Genomic DNA, 14828 nt, shown 5'->3' on the forward strand with positions numbered 1-14828 from the left:
CCTCTGCCACAGAAACTGTTCGGCTGCGATAAAAGAAGGGATCTCACTCCAAGAAAGCATGCTCAGTCACCCTGCATTTTTTTCTCATCGTTTGACAAGAATAACAGTCCGCTCTTCTGATTTAGCATTCTCTGAAAGTCACTTGGTTTCATACCCATTCTGATAGCGGAGACTTCCCCCCCCCCCCCAGTGCTTGTGGTCTGTGTGTTTACTTGGGGGTGGGGGGTGGGACCGCAGCAGGCTTAGATCCTTTAAGTACATTTGAATAGTTCAGTCTGAGCAGAGGAAGTCTATTAAGGTGGACTGTTTGACTTGTTAAATTTTTGTCAAAGGCTGTTAGCCGTTCTGTGTGTGCCGAAGGAGCTGAGTGGGGCGTACATGATTGAGGTCATGCATCCAGCCAGAGTGTAAGATGATCCCTCTTTGCCATCCCATCAGGCATCCTTTAGCATGGGGACACGCTCGCACACACATTCCTGTCAAGTCATCCTGTGAAAGGCTGCTGGCTTCCAACTTGGCTTGAATGTGCAACCTTAATAAAACACACCGAGGTCTCCGAGAAAAACAACAGTGCAGCCGCAGCGAGGCTAGGAGAAAGAAGCTGGGGCTATCCCTGGGCTGCTGACTAAGGCAGCCTGCATGCTGCAGGGTAACAGAGAGGAAACGATAGATCTCAGCTACAATGTCATAAATTGCTCCAGTGAAGGATCATCTCTCCCGAAACAGTGATTTTTGGGGGAAAGCCACACAGCTCTCTGAACTGAGCCCTGCTCATATGACTTCAAAGACAAAACAGAGAATTGTTTAAAGAGAAAAAGGAAGGGAGGAAAAAGTGTCTTTCAAAGCAGGAAAGAAGGGAGCTGATAACATGGCCCTTTTCCTTGGGTTCGCTTTCCTGGCTGCTCTGCTGGCTCACATTGGCTGCAATAACCAGCGCCGAGGTCCGGAGTCCAGTGCGAGAAGGTATAACCGGATTCAGCACGGCCAGTGCACCTACACGTTCATCCTTCCAGAACAGGATGGGAACTGTCGCGAAAGCACCACCGAGCAGTACAACACGAACGCTCTCCAAAGGGATGCCCCCCACGTGGAACAGGATTTCTCTTCCCAGAAACTGCAGCGCCTGGAGCATGTGATGGAGAATTACACACAGTGGCTGCAAAAGGTAAGCACTCCATCTGTCTTGCTATTTCTCAGGCACCCGGGGAGATTCCCTAGGTACTCACGCAGCGTGGTGTAAACGGAACGTCATGGCTTGTACCTTTTCGAAACATGTGGCTGTTCTAATGTGCTCTCCATGGTGGAATGGCTGGTAATCCAAGCGTTCCAAGGACTTTTAGGACAAGTTTGTTTTTTAAAGTTTGATCTTGGCCAGCTTTTGGAATGTGTTCGCGATCAGAAGTTAGAGCTAGAGGCGTACCTGGATGTGAAAGTGAAAGCATACTCTTAAAATAGATTTCCACACAACTGTGGTGAGACCAGCTGTTAGAGACCAGCTGTATTCTTGTAGATCAGACAACACATACATCTCTGTGGGTGTGATAAAATTGATAGAAAATTGCAGTTTTGCTAAAAAAATATTGAAAATAACACTGGTTGCTTTTGATACCTGGCACAACGAGTATTCTGAACTCATTACCAGAGAGGAACAAAATCAGCATTCAATAATGAATAGTTTTAACATAATCCAGTGGCTAGCGCTTTCTCCTGTGGTCCAGTTAAACGAAAGGTGACGCAGGTTAGAAATGTCACTCGTGTTTAATTGGAATGACTCTGCTGAAATCAAATGCAGTAGTAGTCTGCATGCATAGGTATATCTCTGCAGTGCTGCATATAGCTAAGTAAGAAGGTACTTTTTATCCAGGACAGTCAGTCACTGACGTTTTGTAAACGAGCTTGTTGTTTGGAAGCACACGCCAGCACGGTATTAACAAGTGGTGTGTAAAATTGTGATGGATCTTGAGATCAACGGAACATTCTGAGGCTGTCTCAGTCTTCTACATCAGGTGTGATCCCATCGGTCTAAGTCAAGAAAGGGTTGTATTATGTAACCACTGCCATATAATTAGGGTTGCATTAATAGATACACCACTTCAATATATTGTGATGTTTTATGTCTCAACTGACTTTCATTCCTTTCACTGACGTGTTAGAAACTGAGGAACAAACTTGGAGGAAATGCTGTGTGATTGTTTGCAGAGGACACTGTATATAACAGAATGTTCTAAATAGCCTTTCACTGTTAACATATGTGCTGCATAATCCTGAGCATGTTTAGTTACTGCATTCTTTGGGGCAATGGTAAAGATGCTTAGGAAGTTAAGGCCTGAAAATGCTCATTGAACTTTAGAAAGAGGAAAGTTTAAGGAGAAAAGTTTGCGTTTTCTTTGTCATCATCTTTAGTTGGTTTGATCATTGCTTTGAACCTTAAAAAGCAACCCTGTTGCAGAACAAAAACTGCTTTTAAAAAAATGCGGCACTGTTCTGTGTTTCAAGAGAGTTACCCCTCTGAATCACAAGGATGAGTTGGTGCCTTGTTCTGTGTTTGACCACTAGGGACCGAGCTAAGCCCATTATTTTGCCGATGCACAGTGGGAAAGAAATTTCCAGAGTTAAGGAAAACTCTGAACTACAAGCTGCTTCATGTATTTTAAGAGAAAATAGAGGATGAACGGGCAGGTGTGTATCGTGAAAGTTTTTGCTCTTCCCTACTTACCTGAATTTTGAAAAGAGGTGAGAGGTCACCCATTGTGTTACTTAAAAGTGGCAAGGGACAAAAAGATCACGCCTTTCTCCCCAGAACCAAAAATATCCTGCTAAGGGGGGAATGACTCATTGCTCTCCAGCCACCGAGCTCCATTATTACATCTCTGAATAAACCATTTGCTGGGTTGGGGCTGTCAGTGCGGAATATTCAGGCAGTAATTTCGCCTTCCAGTGAATGAATACTGCTTAATTGCAAAACATATATTACTGAAACATATAAAGCTCCAAAGCTCAGGCTTATGTCCCTTAATGTTTTTAAACCATTTGTTAGAATAATATGGCATTTGAGTAATATATTGCTACAGACAGACTCAGCGAGAAATATTGCTTGTTGTCTGGCCGTAGCCCAAGTACATCGTTACAGTTATGTTAAAATTTGGGAAGAAATGTATACTGTGGCACTTGAGACCGTGGGTGTTCTTCTTGGGACTTTGCTGTGATATATCACATTCATTAAAACTCTATAACAATAAAGTGCACCAGAACATATCAATATTCTTAGACCATGCCTCAAAGAAAGGCCTGTACACTTTTAGAGGAGTACATCAGCATAAAAATGGGAGTAATTTATGTGTCGTTTAACTAGGAATTGGATGTAAGGGGCTTAGTTTTTCTAGACGTTTTTCTGGAAGAAATGTAGTTTGATCTTTTTTAAAAAAATGCAAATTTAGGAAAACAAAATAAATATTTTAATGTCTTTTCTTTACAGTTAACTATCAGCTCAAATTTAACTGAAAATCCCCTTGCCTTGCTGAAAGCAATTAGGTTTTGGTGTCTTGTAATGAAATCTGCATATTGTTGTTTGCATTAATGGTGATTGCTTTGGGTAGGGGGTGAACTAACGGAGGTTTGGCCAAAAGAGCCCAAAGATAATGACTTGGTAAACATATTTACACTTTTCAGAGAAGCATTTATTCTAACTAGGATAACCTCCTTCGTTGCTTAACCTTGGGTTTTGTATCTACCATGTTTGCCTAACAGTGTCAAGTAGACAGGGCACTATTTTCTGTTCCTTGCAGTAATGGGCTTTCACGCAACACAGAAATGCTTAGGTTGTAATTTCATTGTTTAAAGATTGTCAGAAAATAGCTGTCTGAACATTTTTGCTTGGCAAATGTTCAAGATTCTTTCCCCCCTCTGTACAGAACTGAACCAAATGTATGGAATCATTACCAAGGCAGATGGTTTCACAAGCGTGCAGATGTGTGCCTGGTATTCATTTAATCACTGATCTGTGTGATGCAAGAGATAGTTACAGGTGGATGAAGCAGACGGTTGGCATTGACGCGGCCAGCAATTTTTTGTGCTTCTCTCAAACCATAGGATGAAACCATTTGGTTTCACAGGATGCTGAAACCAAAGACCTCGAGTCTCCTTGTTAAGAACATAGTCTCCTTGTTAAGAACTAAGCGCTGGTTAATCCTCCAGATTCTAAATTGAGAATGAGTTTTCCTTTAGAAGAAGAAGAAGAAGAAGAGTTTGGATTTATATCCCCCCTTTCTCTCCTGCAGGAGACTCAAAGGGGCTGACAATCTCCTTGCCCTTCCCCCCTCACAACAAACACCCTGTGAGGTAGGTGGGGCTGAGAGAGCTCCGAGAAGCTGTGACTAGCCCAAGGTCACCCAGCTGGTGTGTGTGGGAGTGTACAGGCTAATCTGAATTCCCCAGATAAGCCTCCACAGCTCAGGCGGCAGAGCGGAGAATCAAACCCGGTTCCTCCAGATTAGATACACGAGCTCTTAACCTCCTACACCACTGCTGCTCTAGGTTGAATGCAGTGGCAACACAGAGATGTAGTAACACACTAATCTGAAGTAACAATGGTGCTTTACTGCAGCAGTCTCTTGTCAATTTCCTCCCGCAAAAGCTGCTTCCCTTGTCAATTTCACTCGCCCTTGTCTGCGGAAATATTGCGTCTTTGCCTTAACGCAGTGGTTCTCCACCTTCCTAATGCCGCGACTCTTTAATACAGTTCCTCATGTTGTGGTGACCCCCAACCATAAAATTATTTCCTAAGACCATCGGAAATATGTGTTTTCCGATAGTCTTAGGCAACCCCTGTGAAAGGGTCGTTTGACCCCCAAAGGGGTCGCAACCCACAGGTTGAGAACCGCTGCCTTAATGTGACATCACTCATTTTGCATGAAATTAACAAAGCTGATACAATGAACCTGGCTTGTATCTGTGCCCTTACATTACTCACTAACATGGTGGAGAAAAAATATTTTAAAATTCCTTTTGAAAATGGAGGACGAGGGGGAGGTGAACATGGCAGAAGGGAAGGGTTATTTTTCTGCATCACAGATGACATCCCACCACTATTATGAATAACATGTTTTTAGCAGTAGGATGTGGAATAAATGCAACTGAAGAGATAAGGGAGGATACAACATGGAGGATGGATGTGTGCAGAATTACTTCACAGAAAATGCTTCCAATACACAAAGTTTGCCCACTGGGAAAACCTGTGGTAAACTGTGCATACAGAAAAGGCCACAGAGAAATTCTATTTTTCTGCTGTAACTTAGCTGTGGTGACTAAGTAATCAGTGTGTATTTTAATAAAGCTCTCCATATACACTACGTCTGCTCAGCAGCTATTTCTGATACACTTTGGAATAACATAGGCTGAAAGTCAGTGTGATGTAGGGGTCAGAGTCTTAAAATAGGATGTACAAAAAGAAGAAGAGTTCACTGTGTATCAGAGGAGGAGGAGGAGGAGGAGTTTGGATTTATATCCCCCCTTTCTCTCCTATAGGAGACTCAAAGGGGCTGACAATCTCCTTTCCCTTCCCCCCTCACAACAAACACCCTCTGAGGCGGGTGGGACTGAGAGAGCTCCGAAAACCTGTGACTAGCTCAAGGTCACCTAGCTGGCATGTGTGGGAGTGCACAGGCTAATCTGAATTCCCCAGATAAGCCTCCACAGCTCAAGTGGCAGAGCTGGGAATCAAACCCGGTTCCTCCAGATCAGAGTGCACCTGCTCTTAACCACTACACCACTGCTGACCCAGGTTCAAGTCCCCATTTATGCCATGGAAGCTTGCTGGGTGACCTTAGGCCAGTCACACACTCTCAGCTTAACCTACTTCACAGGGTTGTTGTGAGAGTAAAAAGGAGGAGAGGAGAAAATGTAAGCCACTTGGGACTCCCATTGGAGGGAAAGGGAGGATATAAATGAAATAAATATAATATTTAAAATTATTTATATTTATTCCCCACTTGCCATTCCAGTGGGGACCCAACGTGGCTTACATCATTCTCCCTTCCTCCCTTTTTCCATCACAACAACTCTGTGAGTTAAGTTAGGAGTAGTTTAGTCTGAGGCCCCTTCCACACACGCAAAATAATGCATTTTCAAACCACTTTCACAACTGTTTGCAAGTGGATTTTGCTATTCCGCACAGCTTCAAAGAGCACTGAAAGCAGTTTGAAAGTGCATTATTCTGCATGTGCGGAATGAGCCTGAGAGTTAGTCAGTGACACCCAGTAAGATTCCATAGCAGAACCCAGGAGATTTTGAATAATTTGATTCTGTAACCACACTGTGCTGTTAAAGGTGTTTTTTCTTCTTTCTTTAAAGAAGGATGATGATGCCTTAGAGCATTTGGATGAAGTAGATGGTTTTCTAACGTTTTGTAATTTTGCAGTGCCACAACATGGCCTGTTCTTATAGTAAGCTGTGTGTAAGCATCAGCTTTCTTACTCCAGCCTTGAGATTTTATTTGTCTGCACCTTTTGTATCTTGGTTTGCAGAACTCAGGAGTTCCCCTCCCATGTACCCCACTTTGAAAGAGAGGTTCAGTTGGATACATTAGACTGTGAAATAGTGTTGGTGCTAATTCACAGTGAAATCCTAAGTCGAAATCCAAGTGCATTGACTTCAGTGGACTTAGAAAAGCGTAACTCTGCACTGTCAATCCATTTTCATAGTTGGGTCCTGTTTAGACCTGATTCTCTATATAGTGCTGATGTTAGAACTACATTACTATATGTGCTGAGGGCATGATGCACATGCTAAATGGATCAGTAATTAAGATTTAAGTTAATGTTCCTTAATACTTACAGACACAGAGACACAGTGGAATTCTTCTAATGCAAATTTATTAATCCAATTTTTCTGTACCCATTAGATAACAAATTTGCCCTGTGCTTGCCATAATTTTGTAAGTATCACTTTGTCAGTGTGATTAGGGATAACAATAGCTTAATAATTTCACCAGCTGCCACCTAAGGAAGTATATTCTGGTAATAGCTTATTAATATTTCAGCAGATCTCTCCTGCTTCTTAACCTTGGAAGGATAGCTAACCCAAATACAGTCTCCTCCGACTTGTAGACCTGACTGCTTAGGCCAGCTCTGCTGTGTTTTTCTGGCCACACAGTGATGTTTGGCATCAGTTTACATTTCCAGGTGGGGAGAGAGTGACTCAGCACATGGCATGACACAGGCACATTCCTACAGCACAGTTTCATCCCAATTGACATTTTTGTGCATGGTGTTTCCCTCAGTCACACTGCTGACACACACAGATGCACTGTTTGATTATGCCCACATACTCCTAAACATTTTACACATAAGGCATCCTAGAACTTATGGTAGACCATGCTGGCAGGGGCTGATGGGAATTGTAGTCCATAACATCTGGAGTGCCAAAGGTTCGCCACCACAGATCTAGATAGTGGTGCTTATGTTTTCAGCAGATAACTAAAAAGGAACTTCCCAAAGGTGCTTCTTGAAAATATGATGCTGGGAAGACAGTAAAGTACATCTTGGCCTTGTCCCATAGTACAGGGTAGCAGGCAGGAAGGTATTTTTGAGAGAACAATGCACAGAAATTGAGTAATAAAGATCGCTGACTCTTTGCCTTGGCTATCCCTGCCCTCCGAGCTACAGTGAAGAGAGTGCTGCTGCTTTTCCTTTAAAATTTACCAGTCACCAGGATGGAAGGACAAGACCTTTTTCTTGCCAGCTGGCTCAGGAATCCTTGTGCTGCCACCCTAATGCCTCAAAATTCCGTACCACCCCGTTGATATTTCCACCATCCCCAAGAGGCCAATACTGTACACTTTGGGAATCCCTACTCTAGAGCTTGTATTGCCAAACCATGAATAGACCAGAAAACTTTGAACTGGTCACTCTGTCTAAGAACATAAGAACATAAGAACTAGCCTGCTGGATCAGACCAGAGTCCATCTAGTCCAGCATTCTGCTACTCGCAGTGGCCCACCAGGTGCCTTTGGGACCTCACATGCAGGAGGTGAAAGCAGTGGCCTGTAGCTGGATCTATAAATGCAGCAAACCGAGGTTAAACTACGATGATTGAATGGACTGTGTCAAGGCTAGTGGGCGATTGCATTTTTTAAAATACGACCTTTCCTTGAGTAGCTAACAAAAGAGATCTTGGAATCGTGGTTGATAAGCTCCATTAAAATGTCAACTCTGTGCGTGGTGGCTGTGAAAAAATTCAAATTCCGTGCAGGGGACGGCTAGAAAAGGGGTTGAGAATGAATCCATCAGCATTATACTATTTCTGTATAAATCAGTGTTATGGATACACTGGGAATGTTGGGTGCAGTTCTGGTTGAGGTATCTCGGATACTGGAGCTCTGAAAAAAGGTAACTATTTTTTTCTGGCTGCAAAGGTCTTGCCTTTCAAGTGCCTACAATCAGGGTGCTTGAATTACACCTTCTCATACAGCTCTGCCTTCCAACTGAGGTTATCATTTAAAACTCTGCTCTGTACGTCCCCACTGAAAGAAGTGACGTGGGTACCAATTATAGGTAGTGACTTTTTGGTGGAGGTATTCTTCCCATATCTTTCAAGTGCCTGGTCAGAGCAATTTAATTTCCCTAGGCTTGGATGAATTTTTGGTCCTGGCTATTTTGCGAACTGTTTTTCTAAGTATTTAATATTATTTGGAGGAGGAGGAGTAGTAGTTTGGATTTATATCCCCCCTTTCTCTCCTGTAGGAGACTCAAAGGGGCTTACAATCTCCTTGCCCTTCCCCCCCTCACAACAAACACCCTGTGAGGTGGGTGGGGTTGAGAGAGTGCCGGAAAGCTGTGACTAGCCCAAGATCACCCAGCTGGCATGTGTGGGAGTACACAGGCTAATCTGAATTCCCCAGATAAGCCTCCACAACTCAAGTGGCAGAGCTGGGAATCAAACCCGGTTCCTCCAGATCAGAGTGCACCAGCTCTTAGCCACTGCTCTTAGCCACTACACCATTTGCAGTGTTTTATTGGTGACTTTTCGTTATGGACTTTATCCGGATTTTACTTCTGCCCTGATTTTATTCAGATTTCATTCTAATTTCTGTTTTATGCAAGGCGGCGGGGGATGGGTGGGTGGGCTGGCTGTTTTATGATCCGTTTGCTGCCGTTGGTTATTTTAAAATGGTTATCAATTGTTTTATTGTTATTGTTTACGGGTTTTAAGCATATTGTAAACTGCCTCAAGCAGGTCTTCTGTAGATATGGCCAAGAAATAATCCGGCTGAGGCATACATATGTTGGATTTTTCCCTTAAAGATTAGTTTATTTATAAGTATATTTGTATTATAAGCAGCACAAGTATCGCTAGGTGCCAAACCACCGTCATCCCATGAAATAGCATAAGCAGAAATTTGTTTCACTACAGCCAAAGAAGCATCTTACCCTTGGGCCATCAGTGGTTTGCTCTGATTCCAACATAAAGTGCCAAAACAGTCTCCTGACCTCATTTCCTGCAGAAAAACAACAGGGAGAAGCGAGTACTAAGTGTGCACTGCAAAAAAAATCCATAAAATTTCAGATTTGGATTCTGGGTTGGACACTGACACTGTCATACAAGATTTTCAGGTATTTTGATACTGGTGGTTTTATTATGTATGGGTCCACTGTTTCATATGGGGGAAAGGGGATCTTTTGTCATTCTGGAGTGATTTTTAGGGTATTTTTCAGTGTTTTTAGAAAAAAATAAGCCCAGAGAGATAATATAAGTATCATTATGCACACCCTTGCATAGTAGCCAGGTACAAATGCTTCCTCACATGTGTTGACTCACTGTGTAGGGAGAAAGAGTGAGCACAAGCATGCTTGCCTTACCCTCTGCCTCTGCATAATTTTCCTAGTTGCCTGCTGAGTGCCACCCTGCAGAAGAAGTGGCCACAGGCATGCTGTCTCCTTGTGATCAGCAGTGTTCTGAAAACAATGTTGTTGATCATGGGGAGGCAGTATAGAAACTTCCACTTTCTCTGGCCGTTTCTGCACAGCCAATTACAGCATTGTGCCGTCAGTGTTATTGGCAACACTACAGCAATGGAGTGTTCTCATGGGCTCCATAGACAGGTAGCGCATCGGCTGAACTGCGGCGCTTCTCACGGCTGTGCTTTGTAAACGGTGTTCTTTTTTCCCCAGGGTAGACGTCACGGGTGTTTGGCGCCAGGATTGGCCAGTGTGGGCTGCCATTGTGGGGGGCAGGCTCTGCAGCACCAATTCTGGCGGGCTCTTTGCATGACGCCAGCTGCGGAGCACTGTTGTTGAAAAGACTTGCTCATTGAGCAATTTTCGAATACACCATTATGGGGCTGCTGGAGTGTTGCTGCATCGCTGCATCGTCGTTTCTGCAGTGGGGCTGTGCAAACTCCCTGCCCATAATGCTATTTTTAACCATCGTTTTACTGACTTTTTTGGCCCATGCAGAAATGGCCTCTGTGATGTCACACTGTGCAGACAACCAGCCAATCACATGGAAGCAAGGGCAGGAGCAGCGGGCTTATGCTTGTTCTCCCTCCCCATGTGGTGACTCAACATGGGAGGGAGAATCTTCTGTACTAGGCTTTTGAGAACTTGTGTAGATAATAGTTGTGTCAGAGGCTATGGAGATCTGGGTTCAAATCCTCACTCTAGTATGGAACATGCTAGCAGTCCCATCCAAACTGGAGGCGATGACCTGCAGCGCTGATGCGACACCACCCTGCCACTCCCAAAGAGACTTCCCAGAGGCTTGGGGAGGCTTGAAAAGTGCAGAATCCTCCCTGCTGCTGAACACCTATCCTGGTGGGTTCTCAGTTTGTGGAGAATTTAAGTGACTGCAACAACTTGAAGGCACTAAATATAGAACTGTGAACCTTGTATCAACTGTAAAAAAAAAAGATATTGACACAACTTGTAAAATACCAGCCTCTCAGAAACAAGCTTTTTGTATATAATTTCAATTTTATCCTTTGTTTAAATTTACAAATCTCTGGTGCCAGTTTATTATTATTTTTCTGACTAAAGACCATTCTTACTTTTTAATTTAATTTATAAAAGTGGGAAAATGCAAAGTCTATACACAAAGTCTAAATTACCACCTTCATACTACTGCATTGCCCATTGTCAAACAAAAGGGTGGCTCAGTCAAAGCATAATTGACAGAATTTTGGAGGGAAAAATCTCCTCAGGGCATGAATCAGTGGGAAGACTTAAGTGCATCAATGACCTCTTGTACTGTAGCCCAGTGGCGTAGCGCCCAGAGGGCCAGGTGGAGTATGATGCCCTGGGTGCGCGCCTTGCAGGGCGTGGCTATGACGTGGTGGGGGCATGGCGGGGACGTTCCGGGGGCGTTCCGGGGGCACAGGATGAACATGTGCCCGGGTGCAGTTCCCCCTTGCTCTGCTTCTGGTGTAGCCAGATTTAATCAGATCTTGAAAATTAAGCAGGGTTGGTGCTTGGGTAGAAAGCCACCAAGGAAGACTCTGCAGAGTAAAGCAGTGACAAACCACTTCTGCTTCTCATTTGCCTTAAAAGCCCCTTGTCAAGGTCACTATCAGTTGATTGCAGCCTGGCAGCATATACCTATGCACATACTGAATTTTAAGAGTGAAGTTTCTTGCAGGAATCTTTATATCTGCAAGCAAGGAGAGAACCAGGCAGCCAATACAAATATACAGCATCCACACTGTCTCAAAATAATAGTGCACCCTCGCAGAAGTAAAATAGTTGTCTGGTTTTATCATTGAAAACATCTATTCACGCTGGATTTTTTCTTAAGCCTTTTTATTAATTCAGATTCCAGTAATCCACAGAGAGACTCCACACTACACAACTCAAGTGATCTCCAGCAAAGAAATGCTTTAAGGATTGGTGGATATTGAAAGATTACACATTTGGCAACAATTTAAAAACAAATGGAAGTTATCAAAAGATTCTGTTAAAGCCATTTTCTCTATTTTTTTGGTGGTATCACCATGTTTCATTGCATTTTATTCTCTCCAAATATTTCCCAGGCTTTGGCGCAAAGCTCTGACACAATGGGCCATCGAACCGCCAATTATTTATTTTTTATTAACAACAGTGGTAGCTCGGCATTTTGTAGTAACACTAAACCAGGCAAAGCTATCCATTGTCAAACTTGTCCCCAGAATGTTGCCTTGGGATTTTCTCTGGAGGAATTTACCAGCCCTAGAGCAGCAATATACACTTGTTGAAACAAGTTGGGCTCCTGAGTTGCTAATGTAATGGAAAAATGGTGTGCGTTTACCACATGCCAGCAAAGACAAGATCTATATGTGCAGGCAGGTTCCCTCTTTCAAGTCAGATGCAGTTGTCCATTTAGATGGGCAGCTGCAACCACATCCAGATGCTCCTGAAGCAGGTAAATCTTGTGATGGGAAAAAGAAATGTTTTAAAAACTCTTTTTAAAAGAGTATCGCTTGCTTGGCCTTCGGGAAAGCAGAAAGAATCTCTGAGCAAAGTTGATGTGATGGTGGCAGCCTAAAGTCTCCCTTTGGCATGGCAAACACACTTATAGAAGATAGCAATGAAGCCAGAGCTGGCAAAATTATTATTTGCTAAAAATAAATTATAGTTCTGGGCTGTAGCAGTCTGTATAATGATTTTTTCTTTTTGCAGGGAAATTTTTTACAGAGGGTTGTATGTATGTATGTATGTATGTATGTATGTATGTATGTATGTATGTCTGTCTGTCTGTCTGTCTGTCTGTCTGTCTGTCTGTCTGTCTGTCTGTCTGTCTGGTGTTATAGGAATTGGCAAAAGGTGACTTCAGGAGTCTGTCTGCACCCCGGGCTAAATTGAAGTAAAGCTGGTTTTGCTGTGAGATTCCCCAAATCTACACCTCCTCATCTGGTACTGCACTCAGCCATTCACATCAGAATAGAAGTGACAAAGAACGTTAACTTCTTACAACATCCAAATCCAAGTCTAATAGTACCTTAGAGACCAACAAGATTCTTAGGGTGTAATTTAAGAATATAAGAAGAGCCCTTCGCACAGAGATGCTTCTCTTTTTTTAAAAAAAAAAATCTCCTGCAATACATGGATAGCCACGCAGGCATACAGAAATGAACCATGGCCGGGCCATCAAGGGGGCATGGCGGGGGCGTTCCGTGGCATTTCAGGGGTGGGGGCATTCTGGGGGGTGGCGTGGTGGGGTGGGCGACACTGTGGCAGGGGTGCAGGGCATGCGGGTGCGCCCCGGGGACAGTTTCCCCTTGCTCCGCCTCTGCTTTTTACCCCATGGAGCTCTCAAAGAATCTGCCCACTACCTGCTGGGTGACTGGCACAGAATGGCAGGCAGGCAGATTCTCCCTGACGATGGACGGCGCAGTGGAAGGGAAGGAAATAAATTGCCTCCTGCCTGGCTGTCCGCATGAGAGGGGCTCCAATCTGGAATTTTGCAAAAGATTTGATGGTTTAGTGATTTTTTTAAAAAAAATCCTGGGATGAGGGAAATAAAATGGGGCAGACCCATTTGGGGACGGATCCTGTGGGAAGTCTCCCCCTAGCGGTTTGTATTGTGCTCTATATCTGTTATATTTTCCCTGTGCGGAATCCACCATAATTGTCTGATGTTGTGATCACTCCATGCATATATTGAAGGGAGCAACTGGCCCCAATTTAAATAAATTGGATTAATGGGTAGAAAACTCACTCATTTGTCCCCACACCCCACAAAACCTTGGAACTTGGGAAAAAGAAATCTGCTTTTGAACTCTGTGGCATGACTTCTTTTCTGCTTCTTTAAAAAAACAGGCTCAGTTGCTGTATTTATGGTTTTGGCACTAGTTGTGAAGCTGAAAGACATTGGAGAAGAACTGCAAATGTTTAATACCTGTACGAATGCTAGCTATGTTCCACTGCTCATAAATTGTTCTAAAAGTTAGGCTTTTCATATCATACAGCTCTTTTTTTTCTTGACCGCCTATGGAGAAGGAACTTTATTAGAAAAACCATTACCTTATTTATTTTCTTAAAATATTTATATCCCTCAGTCCCTCATGGCTTGAAGTTGTTTATAAGTCACAATTGAAATCTAAGATTTAATAAAACCAATAGAATAAAACTCTTAGGCTCATTCCGCACACGCAGAATAATGCACTTTCAAGCTGCTTTCAGGGCTCTTTGAAGCTGTGCGGAATGGCAAAAACAGTTGTGAAAGCAGCTTGAAAGTGCATTATTTTGCGTGTGCGGAATGAGCCTTAGACACTCCCTCCCCACACTATGGATTTATTTACAGTAGCATTTATCTATCAGATTAAACATTGAAGATTAAAAACCTGGTGGAATAAACTCTCTTCACCTTCATTTAAAAGGGTAGAAGAGAGGAAGATGAGTTTTGTGGGAGAAGGAAGTAGTTTTGCCAATTTTGGAGTGAGTCCACTGGTGCCACCAAAAAACGTGGCATCCCGGTTCTTTCCAATTCAGTGAGGTAGCTTTTTCCTCACAAGAATCTAAAACTGTCCCCTTGGGAACTGAGCAGCTCTTGCTATATGGTTTTGGTCAGTAGGGTAGTGTGTGGAAAAGGAAATATTGGTAAACGAATCTTGTCCCACTCTTAGCTAAAATGCATGTATCCTAAGAAAATAGATTAATTGGGCTTTTCCATTCAATGCTAGGATCTTCCCTGACAGTTGCAGCAAGTCACAGTACTTCACTACCCACCCATCCCCCCCAGTCATAAGTTATTTGGCACTGGAGGCGTCTTAACAGATAAAATTAACAAGAAGAATTTATTAAATACAGAAGTTTTAAGGAGTTGCCACAAAAGAAATCAAGTACGTTTTTAAAAAATCAGGC

General features: G+C 43.2%; 1 protein-coding gene across 1 annotated transcript in view; it reads left to right on the forward strand.

The window, feature by feature from the left end:
• Positions 1–244: 244 nt before the first annotated feature.
• The window catches only part of ANGPT1 (angiopoietin 1), a 152875-nt gene continuing 138291 nt past the window's right edge, over positions 245–14828 (forward strand). Inside the window, exon 1 of the mRNA XM_048508307.1 lies at positions 245–1165. Coding sequence (XP_048364264.1) covers positions 869–1165 — 297 coding nt within the window. The 5' untranslated portion in view covers positions 245–868. The remainder of the gene's footprint in view (positions 1166–14828) is intronic.

The sequence above is a fragment of the Sphaerodactylus townsendi genome, linkage group LG09 (genome assembly GCF_021028975.2).
Source record: "Sphaerodactylus townsendi isolate TG3544 linkage group LG09, MPM_Stown_v2.3, whole genome shotgun sequence".
NCBI lineage: Eukaryota > Metazoa > Chordata > Lepidosauria > Squamata > Sphaerodactylidae > Sphaerodactylus > Sphaerodactylus townsendi.